The sequence below is a fragment of the Lampris incognitus genome, chromosome 14 (assembly GCF_029633865.1).
Source record: "Lampris incognitus isolate fLamInc1 chromosome 14, fLamInc1.hap2, whole genome shotgun sequence".
Lineage (NCBI taxonomy): Eukaryota > Metazoa > Chordata > Actinopteri > Lampriformes > Lampridae > Lampris > Lampris incognitus.
Window position 1 is genome coordinate 37,625,715 of NC_079224.1, and position 15,525 is coordinate 37,641,239.

Below are 15,525 nucleotides of genomic sequence, written 5' to 3' on the forward strand. Positions count from 1 at the left end.
GCTTCAGGCTCACGGGGGGTTTAGGGAACCAAACACAATCTTAGAAGAGGCAGGCTGCACATGCAACAATAAATGAGTAGTGCACAACATTCATTTTTCAAATGAAAGAATGAATGAAAGCCACTTTATTCGACATTGCATTCGTACAACAAATCATATTCTTATTATTATTATTCGTAATCATATTCAGGGTATTAACCCTGACATGCATGCCTTTTTGATGGTGGGAGGAAACCGGAGCACCCGGAGGAAACCCACGCAGACACGGGGAGAACATGCAAACTCCACACAGAAAGGACCTGGGACGGCCTGGGGTTCGAACCCAGGACCTTTTTGCTGTGAGGCAACAGTGCTAACCACTGGTATACTGTGCCAATTTTCACTAAATTTTACCGCCACGGCATCCGGGTGGCATGGTGGTCTATTCCGTTGCCCATCAACACAGGGATCGCTGGTTCGAATCCCCGTGTTACCTCCGGCTGGGTCGGGTGTCCTTACAGACACAGTTGGCCGTGTCTGCAGGTGGGAAGCCGGATGTGGGTATGTGTCCTGGTCGCTGCACTAGCACCTACTCTGGCCGGTTGTGGCACCTGTTCAGGGGGGATGCAGAAGTGGGGGAATAGCATGATTCTCCCACGCACTCCTGGCGAAACTCCTCACTGTCAGGTGAAAAGAAACGGCTGGCGACTCCACATGTATCGGAGGAGGCGTGTGGTAGTCTGCAGCCCTCCCCGGATCAGCAGAGGGGGAGGAGCAACGACCGGGATGGCTTGGAAGAGTGGGTAATTGGCCAAGTACAACTGGGGAGAAAATGGGGGGGAAAGTCCCCCCCCAAAAAAAGTACACACAGGAAAATAACACAAGACGCATTTCGACGTCCACAGCCTTCATCAACACATATGGAACAGCAAGGCAGCAAGGTCAGAGGGTAAATATTCCTACTAAATAATCCCAACATGGGAATGTAATGACGGCACTCAGAGGAAAACCAGTCCTATTAAGTGGAGGGGTCACAACACCTCCGTTCATCCAAGACTCGCTGAGGTCGAAGGTCTCCAACATAGACAGATATACGAGCATTATTTTCTAGTGTGTGCAGCAATGAGATGTAGTGGAAGAGTGAGCAATCCCCTTGAAAAAAAAAATGCAAATCAACAACTGATCCCACATGCCAGCGAGCCGACATCCCATTCATGTGTACAATCGCAGTGACATTTTGCTTCCATTGTGTCAGAATCTCTATCACTTTGGGTGCCTTTACCAAAAGCAGCCCTCCTCCGTCTTTTCTCTGTTCGGCAGATATTGTCACTGTTGTACCGAGTCTCTGGGTATTAGCGTATTAGCCCTGGGCTCAGTCGTTCAGCTCAGACAGATTGAGCCCCCCCCCCCACACACACACACACTGCCCACCTCCCAGTCTGACTCCAGGCAAGTCCCTCGTGGACAAAAGGGTGAAAGCGGTTCAGTTTTCACAGCGCCACACATACTCGCTTCACTTCTCTCCATGCTGTGCTGCACAATGCAGAGGTATCAATATTTCCTCTGACAATTAAATCTAGCTAACGAACAACGACACCTACTCAGCCATGTATGTAAGTTACCTACTAGCATCTATTTCAGCATCTCTGATATAGTCTCCGCACCACTGCACTTTATCGCCTCTTATTTCGCCTGTATAAGTCAATCCTTGTGTATAGATCAGGAGATTGTTGTGTTGTTATTCTATGTTAAGTACACTGAGAGCGCCACGAAACCGGAGTCAAATTCCATGTATGTGCAAACTTACATGGCCAATAGACCTGGTTCTGATTCTGATGATGCTTTAGTATCCGTGTGGTTTGCTTGACAGACTGTTAAAGCTCGATGGTCTGGAGGGTAGACTACTTAAAAATAACTCAATTCAACATTCGTGCATACAGATTATTGTGTATTTGTGAGTATCTATTCATTTTTTTTAAATATTGCTCCCTCTGTTGTTCAGAGAGTATTATGAAAGTAACTTGAAAAGCTAACCCTCTTAAGAATGTGTTGCGATTCAGTTTCGGATACTATTTCCACATCTATCTATAGTCGACCCTCAAAACCACGAGATTCTTCGATTTTCACCACAAACGACTACCTTGAAAGAAGTAGGATGATGGGTAATTCTAAAAGAAGTAGGATGATGGGTTATTCTAAAATAACGTTAATTGTGTCATGAGAACTCTAACGAAATACAAAAAACGTAAATGCAGAGAGACAGATACAGACAGATGGATAGACAGACAGAGATAGATAGATAGATAGATAGATAGATAGATAGATAGATAGATAGATAGATAGATAGATAGATAGATAGATAGATAGATAGATAGATAGTTGACAGAAAGATAGGTAGATAGATAGACAGATAGATAGATAAGATAGACAGACAGACAGACAGACAGATAGATATATACAGTACATACATATATATATATATATATATATATATACATATATATATATATATATATACACTCACCGGCCACTTTATTAGGCACACCTGTCCAACTGCTCGTTAACGCAAATTTCTAATCAGCCAATCACATGGCAGCAACTCAATGCATTTAGGCATGTAGACATGGTCAAGACGATCTGCTGCAGTTCAAACCGAGCATCAGAATGGGGAAGAAAGGTGATTTAAGTGACTTTGAACGTGGCATGGTTGTTGGTGCCAGACGGGCTGGTCTGAGTATTTCAGAAACTGCTGATCTACTGGGATTTTCACGCACAACCATCTCTAGGGTTTACAGAGAATGGTCCGAAAAAGAGAAAATATCCAGTGAGCGGCAGTTCTGTGGGCGAAAATGCCTTGTTGATGCCAGAGGTCAGAGGAGAATGGCCAGACTGGTTCGAGCTGACAGAAAGGCAACAGTAACTCAAATAACCACTCATTACAACCGAGGTATGCAGAAGAGCATCTCTGAACGCACAACACGTCGAACCTTGAGGTAGATGGGCTACAGCAGCAGAAGACCACACCGGGTGCCACTCCTGTCAGCTAAGAACAGGAAACTGAGGCTACAATTCGCACAGGCTCACCAAAATTGGACAATAGAAGATTGGAAAAACGTTGCCTGGTCTGATGAGTCTCGATTTCTGCTGCGACATTCGGATGGTAGGGTCAGAATTTGGCGTCAACAACATGAAAGCATGGATCCATCCTGCCTTGTATCAACGGTTCAGGCTGTTGGTGGTGGTGTAATGGTGTGGGGGATATTTTCTTGGCACACTTTGGGCCCCTTAGTACCAATTGAGCATCGTGTCAACGCCACAGCCTACCTGAGTATTGTTGCTGACCATGTCCATCCCTTTATGACCACAGTGTTCCCATCTTCTGATGGCTACTTCCAGCAGGATAACGCGCCATGTCATAAAGCTCGAATCATCTCAGACTGGTTTCTTGAACTTGACAATGAGTTCACTGTACTCAAATGGCCTCCACAGTCACCAGATCTCAATCCAATAGAGCACCTTTGGGATGTGGTGGACCGGGAGATTCGCATCATGGATGTGCAGCCGACAAATCTGCAGCAACTGCGTGATGCTATCATGTCAATATGGACCAAACTCTCTGAGGAATGTTTCCAGTACCTTGTTGAATCTATGCCACAAAGGATTAAGGCAGTTCTGAAGGCAAAAGGGGTCCAACCCGGTACTAGCAAGGTGTACCTAATAAAGTGGCCAGTGAGTGTATATATACACTCACCGGCCACTTTATTAGGCACACCTGTCCAACTGCTCGTTCACGCAAATTTCTAATCAGCCAATCACATGGCAGCAACTCAATGCATTTAGGCATGTAGACATGGTCAAGACGATCTGCTGCAGTTCAAACCGAGCATCAGAATGGGGAAGAAAGGTGATTTAAGTGACTTTGAACGTGGCATGGTTGTTGGTGCCAGACGGGCTGGTCTGAGTATTTCAGAAACTGCTGATCTACTGGGATTTTCACGCACAACCATCTCTAGGGTTTACAGAGAATGGTCCGAAAAGGAGAAAATATCCAGTGAGCGGCAGTTCTGTGGGCGAAAATGCCTAGTTGATGCCAGAGGTCAGAGGAGAATGGCCAGACTGGTTCGAGCTGATAGAAAGGCAACAGTAACTCAAATAATCTCTCATTACAACCGAGGTATGCAGAAGAGCATCTGTGAACGCACAACACGTCAAACCTTGAGGCAGATGGGCTACAGCAGCAGAAGACCACACCGGGTGCCACTCCTGTCAGCTAAGAACAAGAAACTGAGGCTACAATTCGCACAGGCTCACCAAAATTGGACAATAGAAGATTGGAAAAACGTTGCCTGGTCTGATGAGTTTCGATTTCTGCTGCGACATTCGGATGGTAGGGTCAGAATTTGGCGTCAACAACATGAAAGCATGGATCCATCCTGCCTTGTATCAACGGTTCAGGCTGGTGGTGGTGGTGTAATGGTGTGGGGGGATATTTTCTTGGCACACTTTGGGCCCCTTAGTACCAATTGAGCATCGTGTCAACGCCACAGCCTACCTGAGTATTGTTGCTGACCATGTCCATCCCTTTATGACCACAGTGTTCCCATCTTCTGATGGCTACTTCCAGCGGGAAAACGCACCATGTCATAAACCTCGAATCATCTCAGACTGGTTTCTTGAACATGACAATGAGTTCACTGTACTCAAATGGCCTCCACAGTCACCAGATCTCAATCCAGTAGAGGACCTTTGGGATGTGGTGGACCGGGGGATTCGCATCATAGATGTGCAGCCGACAAATCTGCAGCAACTGCGTGATGCTATCATGTCAATATGGACCAAACTCTCTGAGGAATGTTTCCAGTACCTTGTTGAATCTATGCCACGAAGGATTAAGGCAGTTCTGAAGGCAAAGGGGGGTCCAACCCGGTACTAGCAAGGTGTACCTAATAAAGTGGCCAGTGAGTGTATATATATATAGATAGACAGACAGACAGACATAGATAGATAGATAGACAGACAGACAGATATAGATAGATAGATAGATAGATAGATAGATAGATAGATAGATAGATAGATAGATAGATAGATAGATAGACAGACAGACAGACAGACAGACAGACAGACAGACAGACAGACAGACAGACAGACAGACAGACAGACAGACAGACAGACAGACAGACAGACAGACAGACAGACAGACAGACAGACAGACAGATAGATAGATAGATAGATAGATAGATAGATAGATAGATAGATAGATAGATAGATAGATAGATAGACAGACATCCACACAAACGTGCATGCATACATGCAGCACATATTTAAAAATAGAACAAAAACCCCACACACAAAGTCACTGGGGAAGTTGGGAGATTAATCCATCGTGGGTAACTTGGGTGTGTATTAACAGCCAGCCAACACTTGCTGCAGCCCTACTGGGGCCACCAGCAGGGCTGCGGCTGGGTTGCGGTTTCGAACCAAAACCCCTGCCAAGACCAGCAAGAGAAACAAAACAAATGAGAGAGAGAGTGCGAGAGAGAGAGAGGAAAGAAGGGAGAAAGAAGAAAAGAAACAGGTGACAGGCAATGGGGCACATAATTAGTAAAAGGCAGGGGGAGTGAGGAAGAGTGCGAAAAGGGGAAGGCGAGGGGAAGGGGGGAGGAGAGAACGAACAAAGGAAACAACAGATAAGGAGAAGAAGAAAGCAGAGAGAGACGAGAGAGGAAGGGAAGGCTGGAAGACGAGATCAAACGGGGGAAACTTTGGCAAGACAGAATAAAAGGTTTGATCCAACACTATAAAGCAATAGGAAGGTGGGAGGGGGGAGAGGGGGGAGCGGGGAGACTAAATAGACGGCTTAAGTAACCTTGAACTAGAGAGCAACAGAGCCCTCTCTGATACCTCTGCTCACACCTACCCGCAAAATACAACTCAAATTCACACAAGTTGTGTTCCTGGATGCAAATCTTTTTGTGCGAGAGAGAGAGAGCAACATGGAGACACATACCAAGAGACAGAGGGTGTGTGTGCGTGTGTGTGTGTGTGTTTGCAAACATAAATACTCTCACACAATATGTGTGTGTGTGTTTGTAAACATAAATACTCTCACACAATGAGTGTGTGCGCGTGCGTGCGTGCGTGCGCATGTGCGCTTGTGTTCATAAGTGGGAGTAAGTGAGAGTGCATGTGCCTGCATGCACACACACACACACACACACACACACACACACACACACACACACACACACACACACACACACACACATTGTGTGAGAGTATTTATATTTGTAAACATAAACACACACACACACACGAGCACAAATGTGTCTGATAGTGAATAACCTTGCAGTAATCCTAACAGCAGAGGTGAGGGGAGCTAATGGCATGTGTGTAGCGACATGTGTGTAGCGGCATGTGTGTAGCGGTGTGTGTGTAGCGGCGTGTGTAGCGGCGTGTGTAGCGGCGTGTGCGTAGCGGCGGGCTGCATGGCCTCGTCTCCTCTGTGTCATGTGACCGGCCATCCTTTACAGGATTAGAGGCAGGCGGCCGACTGAGAGACGAGAGGGGGAATTGATACACTTCAGGACAGGGGCGAGTCAGAAAGGGCCTTACACAGGCTTGCACACACTCAGGACGCACATAAGCATAACATGCATACATGCACACGCACACATGTGCAAAACCCACATGCACACACACACACACACACACACACACACACACACACACACACACACACACACACACACACACACACACGCAAATGCAGCACCAACACACACAACCAAAGCCCCGCTGGGGGCATCCAGTCTCATCATCTCAGGCAACGGCAACTCCACCTCATATGGCGCCCTTAAATCAGATATAATTACTGGGAATTAAACCAACTGATCTGATTCAATCTTGTGATTTCACAGCACCTCTCTGCCTCGTGGGCGTGCCGCAAAATGCCGCGCTCCCTCGCCGGGTCCACACAAATGAAGGGCTTACAAACGCCAAGCGGGGATGAAACGAGCGACACACAAAGAGCCGGCCGCCTAACGACAAAACGGAGGGTGAGCTAAGCGAGGAACACAATGAAGTTCCACCTTTTCTTCGGCCCCGCTCCCCTCCTCCCCCACCCCCCCCCTGCGTCTGGCGCTGGCCCAGCGCTCTCTGACCGCAGTGTAAAAAGATTTACTCGGCCCAGGCTAATTATTAGGAAGGGAAAATGATTAGCTTAAGAGTTACGACCAATAAATCTGTCTGTGTTTCATTAACACCCTGTTTGGAAACATTTCATTTGGCTACTGCTCATTACAGAGAGTGGTACAGCAGCAGTGAGGAGGAGGAGGAGGGGAGAAGAGACGGAGACGGGAAATGAAATGAAATGAAATGAATTTACAGGAACCAAAAGGAAAGGAAAGGGAAGGGAAGGGAAGGGAAGGGAAGGGAAGGGAAGGGAAGGGAAGGGAAGGGAAGGGAAGGAGGATGGAGATTTGGGGGGGGGGTGAAGCGGTAGTGGGTGAACGGAGAGGTGTAGTAAGGGAGTTGGACCACAGTAATTGGTGTAATGTGGCAGAAATTTTAACAACCTGGATAAAAGGTCGAACAAGTCGGGCTAGAGAGAGAGAGAGAGAGAGAGAAAGAGAGAGGTGATGAGGGCGTCATCATCATCATTAAGTAAAGTGTACTTTTATATTCGCTAACAGATACTGTGTAATGCAGATGAGTGGAAAACTAATCCCCCTGATGACATGAAAACACCACATACAACACGATTAGGTCATCGTGTCAGTCTGTGTGTGTGTGTGTGTGTGTGTGTGTGTGTTTATATGGGAGTGTCTGTGTGTGTGTTTATATGGGAGTGTGTGTGTTTATATGTGAGTTTGTGTGTGTGTGTGTGTGTGTGTGTGTGTGTGTGTGTATGTGTGAGTGTGTGCGTTTATATGCATGTATGTGTGTGTGTGAGTGTTTTTATGTGTGTGTGTTTGTGGGTCTGCTTACATGTGCCCACATCCTCACAATACATTTGGGAGTCTTTAGATGACTGAAACAGTAACTTTGAGAGCCCAGCTGAAACAGTTCTGAATTTGTCTGATGTTTATAGGCCATTTGATCCATCCCACTGCAACATCTGCTCATTTGCATAGCATGTGTGTGAGTGTGTGTGTGAGAGAGGGAGAGAGAGAGAGCGAGACAGAGAGACAGAGATAGATAGATAGAGAGACAGAGAGCGAGCGAGACACAGAGGGAGATAGATAGGTAGAGACAGCTAGAGGCAGCTAGAGATAGATAGATAGGTAGACAGATAGATAGAGCGAGAGAGACAGAGAGAGGGAGAGAGAGCGAGTGATAGGTAGGTAGAGAGACAGCAAGACAGCTAGAGATAGCTAGATCGATAGCTAGATAGATAGATGGATAGATAGATGGACAGAGTGAGAGCGATAGATAAAGCGAGAGAAAGAGATAGCTAGCTAGAGAGAGAGAAATACAAAGAGAGAGTGAGAGAGAAAGAGAGAGAGAGAGAGAGAGAGAACGAGAGAGAGAGAACGAAGGATAGTTTTGCACCTGCAGCAACAAGCTGCTATTATTCCTCTGTTCGTAAGCTATTTTTCGGGCGTTCTGCAGACAAAGCTGTATTCCACTACGCCCCGCAACCCTGCCGCGTTAGCTCAAAGCCCAAACATGGTGGCAACACAAACAAATTTGTGTAATAACATCTTAGCATGCACAGATGCATACAGCTAGACACACACAAACAAATACAGACAGTCAGAGACACACACACACACACACACACACACACTCCTAGAAAGTAGTGTATTCCCTTTTTTATCAGTGCAAACTGAATATACAGTTGTAAAGCAAACAGGATCAGATCCCATTTTTATTCATTTATCAATTTCTTATGTGAAACAAATTCACACACATACATGAATATGAACACCATTTACTTTAGTTTTCTTTCATTCTTATCTGCCCTCCCACCTCTTCCCTCCAACCGCACGTTCTCATCTTTCCACACCTCCCTCCTATCCGTCCTCTCCTCTTCTGTGTCATTAAGTTTTAAGGATGACCCTAGGCTGCACAACAGATGCTACCGAGCTGTGTTCACAAACAGGAGGTGCTATTATTGTGTTGTAAAAGGTAGGGGCTTGTTCCCCGTCTCCATTAGTGACATTGTGAAGGCTTCCTGCCCGAGTCATCCGCCATTCAGATAACGGCTCAGTCTACTCCATCTCTCCGTTTACCTTTGTATTTTCTCTTGTTTCATGGAAACTCGACTCCTCCAAGCTGTCAGAAACACAATTTTCTCACTCTTGGTGGACCAAGAGAGGCAGATTGGAAAAGCTTTTGAGAAAGCGAACCGCCCCCTCTCCACCAGCTCACTTTGTAAGGTCAGAGATAACTGATGAATACATATGATGCATTTCCCTCTCCTCTTTCGGCCCTGATAGCAGAAAAAAAAAATCTTGTCAACCGCACACCCTCCATTATGCCAACCTTACTGTGATATCCCACTACGGCAGCACCAAAAGCCACCAGAGGTGACTTAAGTGATGAAGGTGAATACTGGAGTCAGTAACGCACATCTTGGAGTCAGAACAGTTAATCACAGCTCAGTAACCGGAGATCTGGAGATGCTCTCAAACAGATTGTGTTCCCCTACCTCTAGTAGCTTCTCCCCAATTCCAACAACAGACGCCCTTTATAGAGACAGACTCCGAGCTGTGCGTGCCGAGGATAACACCTCTTAAAATCAACGAAAAGCAAAACAACACAAAATAAATAAACAAATAAAACAAAGTACAGGAACAGATGGAAGCAAACCTCACTCACTTCTGACTAAACTCCCACATTAAAAACACAAACGGGGTGCAGAGAGACACACATAGGGGATCTGGCATTAAATCAAACCCTGCAGCTACTGCAAGACTGAGATGGCTGCACAATAAGGGAATCATTAGACACACATGCACGCGTGCACATACACACATGCACAAATACACACACACACATATGCACAAACACACATACACTTGCACTGATAAAGACACATGCATATGCAGGCAGACACACATCACAGACACATAGACATGTACATACACACATACACACACACACACACACACACACACACACATATATATATATATATATATATATATATATATATATATACGTATATATGCAGATATGCAGGCACGCGCACACACACACACACACACACAATCTGATGCTGGGAGGTGGGCGCTGTAAGATGTTTAACAAGGACTGAGAGTAAGTGAGGACTGGAGAATCGAACGCTCGATGCTTGAAATACCATCTGCCAAACCCATGGCGATGCCCGCCGCTCGCCAACAAGCTCGTCGTCATTCCCTCTTGCCAACGCGTCCTCCGGAGGACAAAAGGCCTCGATTCACACTTCAACTGATAAACATTGCTGTTGAATCAAAGAACACTCTCTCTCTCGCTCTCTCTCCCTCTCACATACACACACACACACACACACACACACACAGATACACACTTGCAAGGCGGTAAAGACACACACAGCAATAACTGGTGTGATTTGTCAGCAGCATGCTGGTCTGTCAGCACGGCGCTGACAGACCAGCATGCTGCTGGTTTGAAGCACTCTGGACACTTTTCCATGTTTCTGTCCTGCAGCAACAACGCATAGCAGCACTTTAACACAACACAACACAACACAACACAAATCAGCTCGTTTATGAGGCATAGCAACTCAACTGCTGCCAGCGAAGGATGGAGGGTGTGCGTATGTAAAGCCAGGGGTCCAGACTTGGGACCGCGTGTCCAGCGGAGACGTGTGAAGAGCGCCCCCTATCTTTCTCTTTCACAGGAGCGTCGTGTTTCGAGCGCTCTTGGCCCGGCGCAGGGGCCTGACATATATTGAGAGCTCAGCTCTGTCAGTCCTCCTCCTCTTTCCAAAGTTTAAATAAATGTCAACTTTTGCTGAAGCACACAGCTCATCACTGTCACTTCTACTTCCTTAAACCAATAAGGATGAAGGAGGGGCGGGACCAGGGTGGCGAGGAAAGCTGGATCTACTTTGTCAGCGCAGAGAGGAGAGACAGAGAGAAACAAATGAAAACGTATCACTCAATAGTGTTGATAACAGAAAACCTTTTATTTGATGTTTTATTTGGGGGGGGTTGGATCCCCCCCTTCCTCCCCAATGGTACTGTCCAATTACCCCACTCTTCCAAGCCAACCCGGTCACTGCTCCACCCCCCTTTGCTGACCCGGAGAGGCCACAGACCTCCTCCGATACATGTGGAGCTGCCAGCCGCTTCTTTTCACCTGACAGTGAGGAGTTTCACCAGGGGGATGTAGCGTGTGGGAGGATCATGCTGTTCTCACCAGTCCCCCCCCCCCCCCGAACAGGCGCCCCTACCGACCAGGGGAGGCGCTAGTGCAGCGACCAGGACACATACCCACATCCAGCTTCCAACCCGCAGACACAGCCAGTTGTGTCTGTAGGGACACCCGAGCAAGCCGGGGGTAACACGGGGATTCGAACCGGCGGTCCCGGTGTTGGTAGGCAACAGAATAGACAGCCACGCAACCCGACAAGGGCTACCCAGACGCCCTTGTTTTTTTTGTTTTTTTTTTTAACTTTAATATGATAAGGAGAAACTAGGACATAGTGAGTGTCAGTGTCACCTACAGCGCCATCTGATGGCGACTTGCAGAGGAACGAACAATGAGTTTGCTCATCTTTGCATCTTATTTGAAATTGTTTAACGTTTTCTTACATCTTTCTTGTGAACGGGTGGCTTCGGTGTTCCCGTAGGTGAACGGGTTAACGTCGGGAGGTACCACGGCAAAGAGTGACTCCACCCCAGCTGTGCTACCAAGCCAGCCAGAGTCCCAAGTAAACGGCGAGACGACTTAAACAGCCGACACTTCTTAACATAAACGGCCCTCCAGGAAATCTACAGGACATTTTTCAAGCCCCGGCTCAGCCTCGGTGTCGCTTTAAATCACAATCAGATTTGTGTCTCGGTTCGGCTGGCCCCGTCAGTACTGTTACGACGACGGACGGGGCTTTCATCTGAATGTAAATTCGAAGAACAGAGCAGGAAATGAAAGCCTGAGAGAGAAGAAATGGCGACGAGGGCGCTGAACAGGAAGAAATTAAGAGCATGATGGGTTAAAAGTGAGAAAATGTGAAAATATGAAAACGGGAGCGGGAGCGAGAGTGAGGGACAAAGAGAAAGGAACCATTATTGGCATCTTTATCTTACAAAATTGGAGATTTTCACAAGTAATGTGGTATGAAAGGTACCTGCCAGTGCACAGCATGGCTCTTGGTGTGCCTCTCTCACACACACACACACACACACACACACACACACACACACACACACACACACACATTTTTTCCTCCATGCACCTCTCGCTCCTCTCAACCATGCCACCTCTACACCTCCCACCTTCAATCTCACATTCATTTCCCCCCCTGTACGCCTCTTCATCCTGCTTCCTCTCCTTCCATCACGCCATCCACGTCCCCAGCAGCATCAGCTGTCCTGCCCGCCTCTGTCCATCTCCCTTTCCAATTTGTCTCTCGCACTATACAGACTCGCCCGACTCACAAGACTCTCTCATTTACCCACTTTTTCCTCCCTCTTTCACTTCTTCTTCTTCTCCTCTCTCTCTCTCTCTCTCTCTCTCTCTCTCTCTCTCTCTCTCTCTCTCTCTCTCTCTCTCTCTCTCTCTCTCTCTCTCTCTCTCTCTCTCTCGTGCCTGCCTTGTCTTTCAAGTTGTGCCTTTGATCTCCCTTATCACTCCGTGAGACACAAATAGTGTTTACACACACACACACACACACACACACACTTTGATAGCTGCACGGAGGTTCGGTAGTAGAAAGCACTAATCAACACCCTTTCTTCCCATCTTTTCCCACCTCTTAAGAAAAGAGAGAGCGAGAGAGCGAGCGAGGGGGGGGGGGGGCTGTAATTGATGGCGGTGTATCGACCCTCCTGTAAAACGTAGTTAACACCTCTCAAGCCTGTGAATCCTGATTAGCTAGCTGACTGTGTGTGTGTTTGTGTGTATGTGTGTGTGTATGTGCTTGCACACGCGTGTCCAAGTCTCCATGTTACTAGCAAAACATGGTTAACAGCTTGCCTTGGTGCCGGTGTGAAACGAACGCAGCGTTCGTCATGCACAATGTAATCAGTTGATGTGTGTTAGATGCATGGTTGGTTGTATAGGTCTGTGTATATATTGTTTATGTTTGCATATGTGTGTGTGTGTGTGTGTGTGTGTGTGTGTGTGTGTGTGTCTGTGTTTGTGTGTGTCATGTAGGACGGTCTTCTCTGATTAGATCCCTCCTTGTCAATAGTAAATAGAGCACTCAGCCTGATAAGCAATCACCTCAATCAATATTAATGCTTTTACTGACCTGCATAAGTATGCATGTGTGTGTGTGTGTTTGTGTGTTTGTGCGTGTGTGTGTGTAAATAAGTCTGTGTGTGCAGTGTGTGTGCACGTGTGTGTTTCTATATTATGTGCATGGTTACTGTAATCCAGCACGAGCGTATACATGGGATGAACATACAATGATAGGTATAGGAAATCAGGTGCTTGTCATCACCATCTCTCCTCTTCCTACTCCTCCCCTGGTCGCTTCTCCCTCTCTCCTGTCTCCTGTTGACATGTTCTTCCTCCACAGAGCCCACTCCAGACTCGAGTCCTTTCATCTCCTCTCCTCTCACCGCCTCCCCCATTACACACACACACACACACACACACACACACACACACACACACACACACACACACACACACACACAGAGTCCTTTTCTTTGGCCTTTTCGATGGGGTGCTAACAGCTGCGTAACCTTCAAAGGGTGCGATCATAAAGGAAACATGGATCATCACACACATGGCGCACACAGCCACCGCACAGCCTTGGGTTAGGCTTTGGCAGCAGTCTAAATGTCACAGATGGAGGCCCAGCATCGGTGCACCAGGTACATGTCTCCCCATGGAGCGAGACAGAGACAGAGAGAGAGGGAGAGTGAGCGAGAGAGATGAAGAGTGAGTCAGTTAGTCAGCTGTGAGATTGAGTTTTTGCAGCCATGACCTTACCTTCCGCTGACCACAAAGCAGGCAACCAGGAAGACGAGGAGGACGATTCCTCCCGCGATGGACACGGCCAGGATGGTGGACTGGTTTGGGTCGCCGATAGCCAACATGTCTATGAGGAAGAGAGAGCGAAGGAAAAATTAAAGGGAAAGTTCGCTGGTTTCATGTGGCTGTCCAATCAGTGTTGAGCGCAAATGTAGTCAACTGAAGCAATAAATTCCTTAGTGCGCGCTAGATAGAAATCAGAGAAATCCCAGTTCTCCTGGTCACAGAGCTGTGCTGGCAGCGCCTACATGTACCAGAATGCATTGCACGTGACGTTATGAAGCCCAAACCCCAAAACCTCCCAAAGTCCCCCCCAGTTCATGGAGACGGGCATTTCTTGCGGCACCATGTACGAAGAACGGCATCTTAAAATCTTCCCTCTTGATCAGAAAACGGAAAACAACAAGAATTGAACTGAAGTAGTTTTATTGACAACAAACACGTTCTCGTTGTATCATGCCCGGATGCGACAACTACAGAAAGAGCGAGGAGGGAGTAAGCGGGAGCTACCACCAATTACCAACAGATGTAGCATGGTGCAAAGAATGGTTCCGAGCGATAAACCCCCCCAAATATGACAAGAACACACTGACATCAGTGCTGGGAAATCTCCGTGTATGCTCTTTGCAATTTGCAGCAGATGACTACAACAGGGACAGATATTTCAACTGTGCAATACTCTTGTGTATATTTATACTGCATTAGTACTGCATTAATATTCTGCACATAATTTTACGTTTTTTATATATTATATATATTTTATTTTTTTCATATTTTTCTATTCATTGTTATATTGTAGTATAATGCACATAATCTTACGTTTCTTATTTTGCTTTATATATTGTTATACACTGTAGCATAATGCACATACTTTTATATGCACATACCTATTTTTCTTATAATTTCACTTATATAGCTATTTTCAAAAATATAAAAATATTTAGAATTATGCGTGGATATTCATTCTTTTTTGGTCTTTATAATTGTTTTTACTAAAAGCCTAGATTCATGTAGATGTTCTTTCAATTGTCTTGTTTCCATAACAGGGTGAAATAGGTTTTTACAGCACCTATTCTCTCTCACTTAAAACCCACCCAAAGTCAACAGCTTTCCCATTCTGCCACAAATGATTAATTTTTAACAACCATATATCACCCCCCCCCAAAAAAAAACAACAACAAAGAAACAAAAAAAAGAAAAAGAAAACAAAAAGCATACATTGCCCTGTTTTGGAAGAAAGTGCAATGCATCTTGCCTCTGAAGTGAATGATCTTACCATAAGCTAGCATGTATGATTTTGCATGCATCTGACATAGGTGTACCTGCAGCAAACTTTGTGTGCTTAGTGTGGAAATAAACAATTCAAATGTTTTGTAGAAAATAACTTTATTCAAA

General features: G+C 46.2%; 1 protein-coding gene across 3 annotated transcripts in view; it reads right to left on the reverse strand.

Moving 5' to 3' along the window:
• epha4b (eph receptor A4b) overlaps positions 1-15,525 on the reverse strand; it is a 107,263-nt gene that overhangs the window by 28,788 nt on the left and 62,950 nt on the right. For 2 of the 3 annotated variants that reach the window (XM_056292979.1, XM_056292980.1), the window contains one exon: positions 14,089-14,197. The exons of the other annotated variant lie outside the window; for it this stretch is intronic. In XM_056292979.1, the coding sequence (XP_056148954.1) occupies positions 14,089-14,197 (109 nt within the window). The remainder of the gene's footprint in view (positions 1-14,088; positions 14,198-15,525) is intronic. 3 annotated transcript variants of the gene reach the window in all.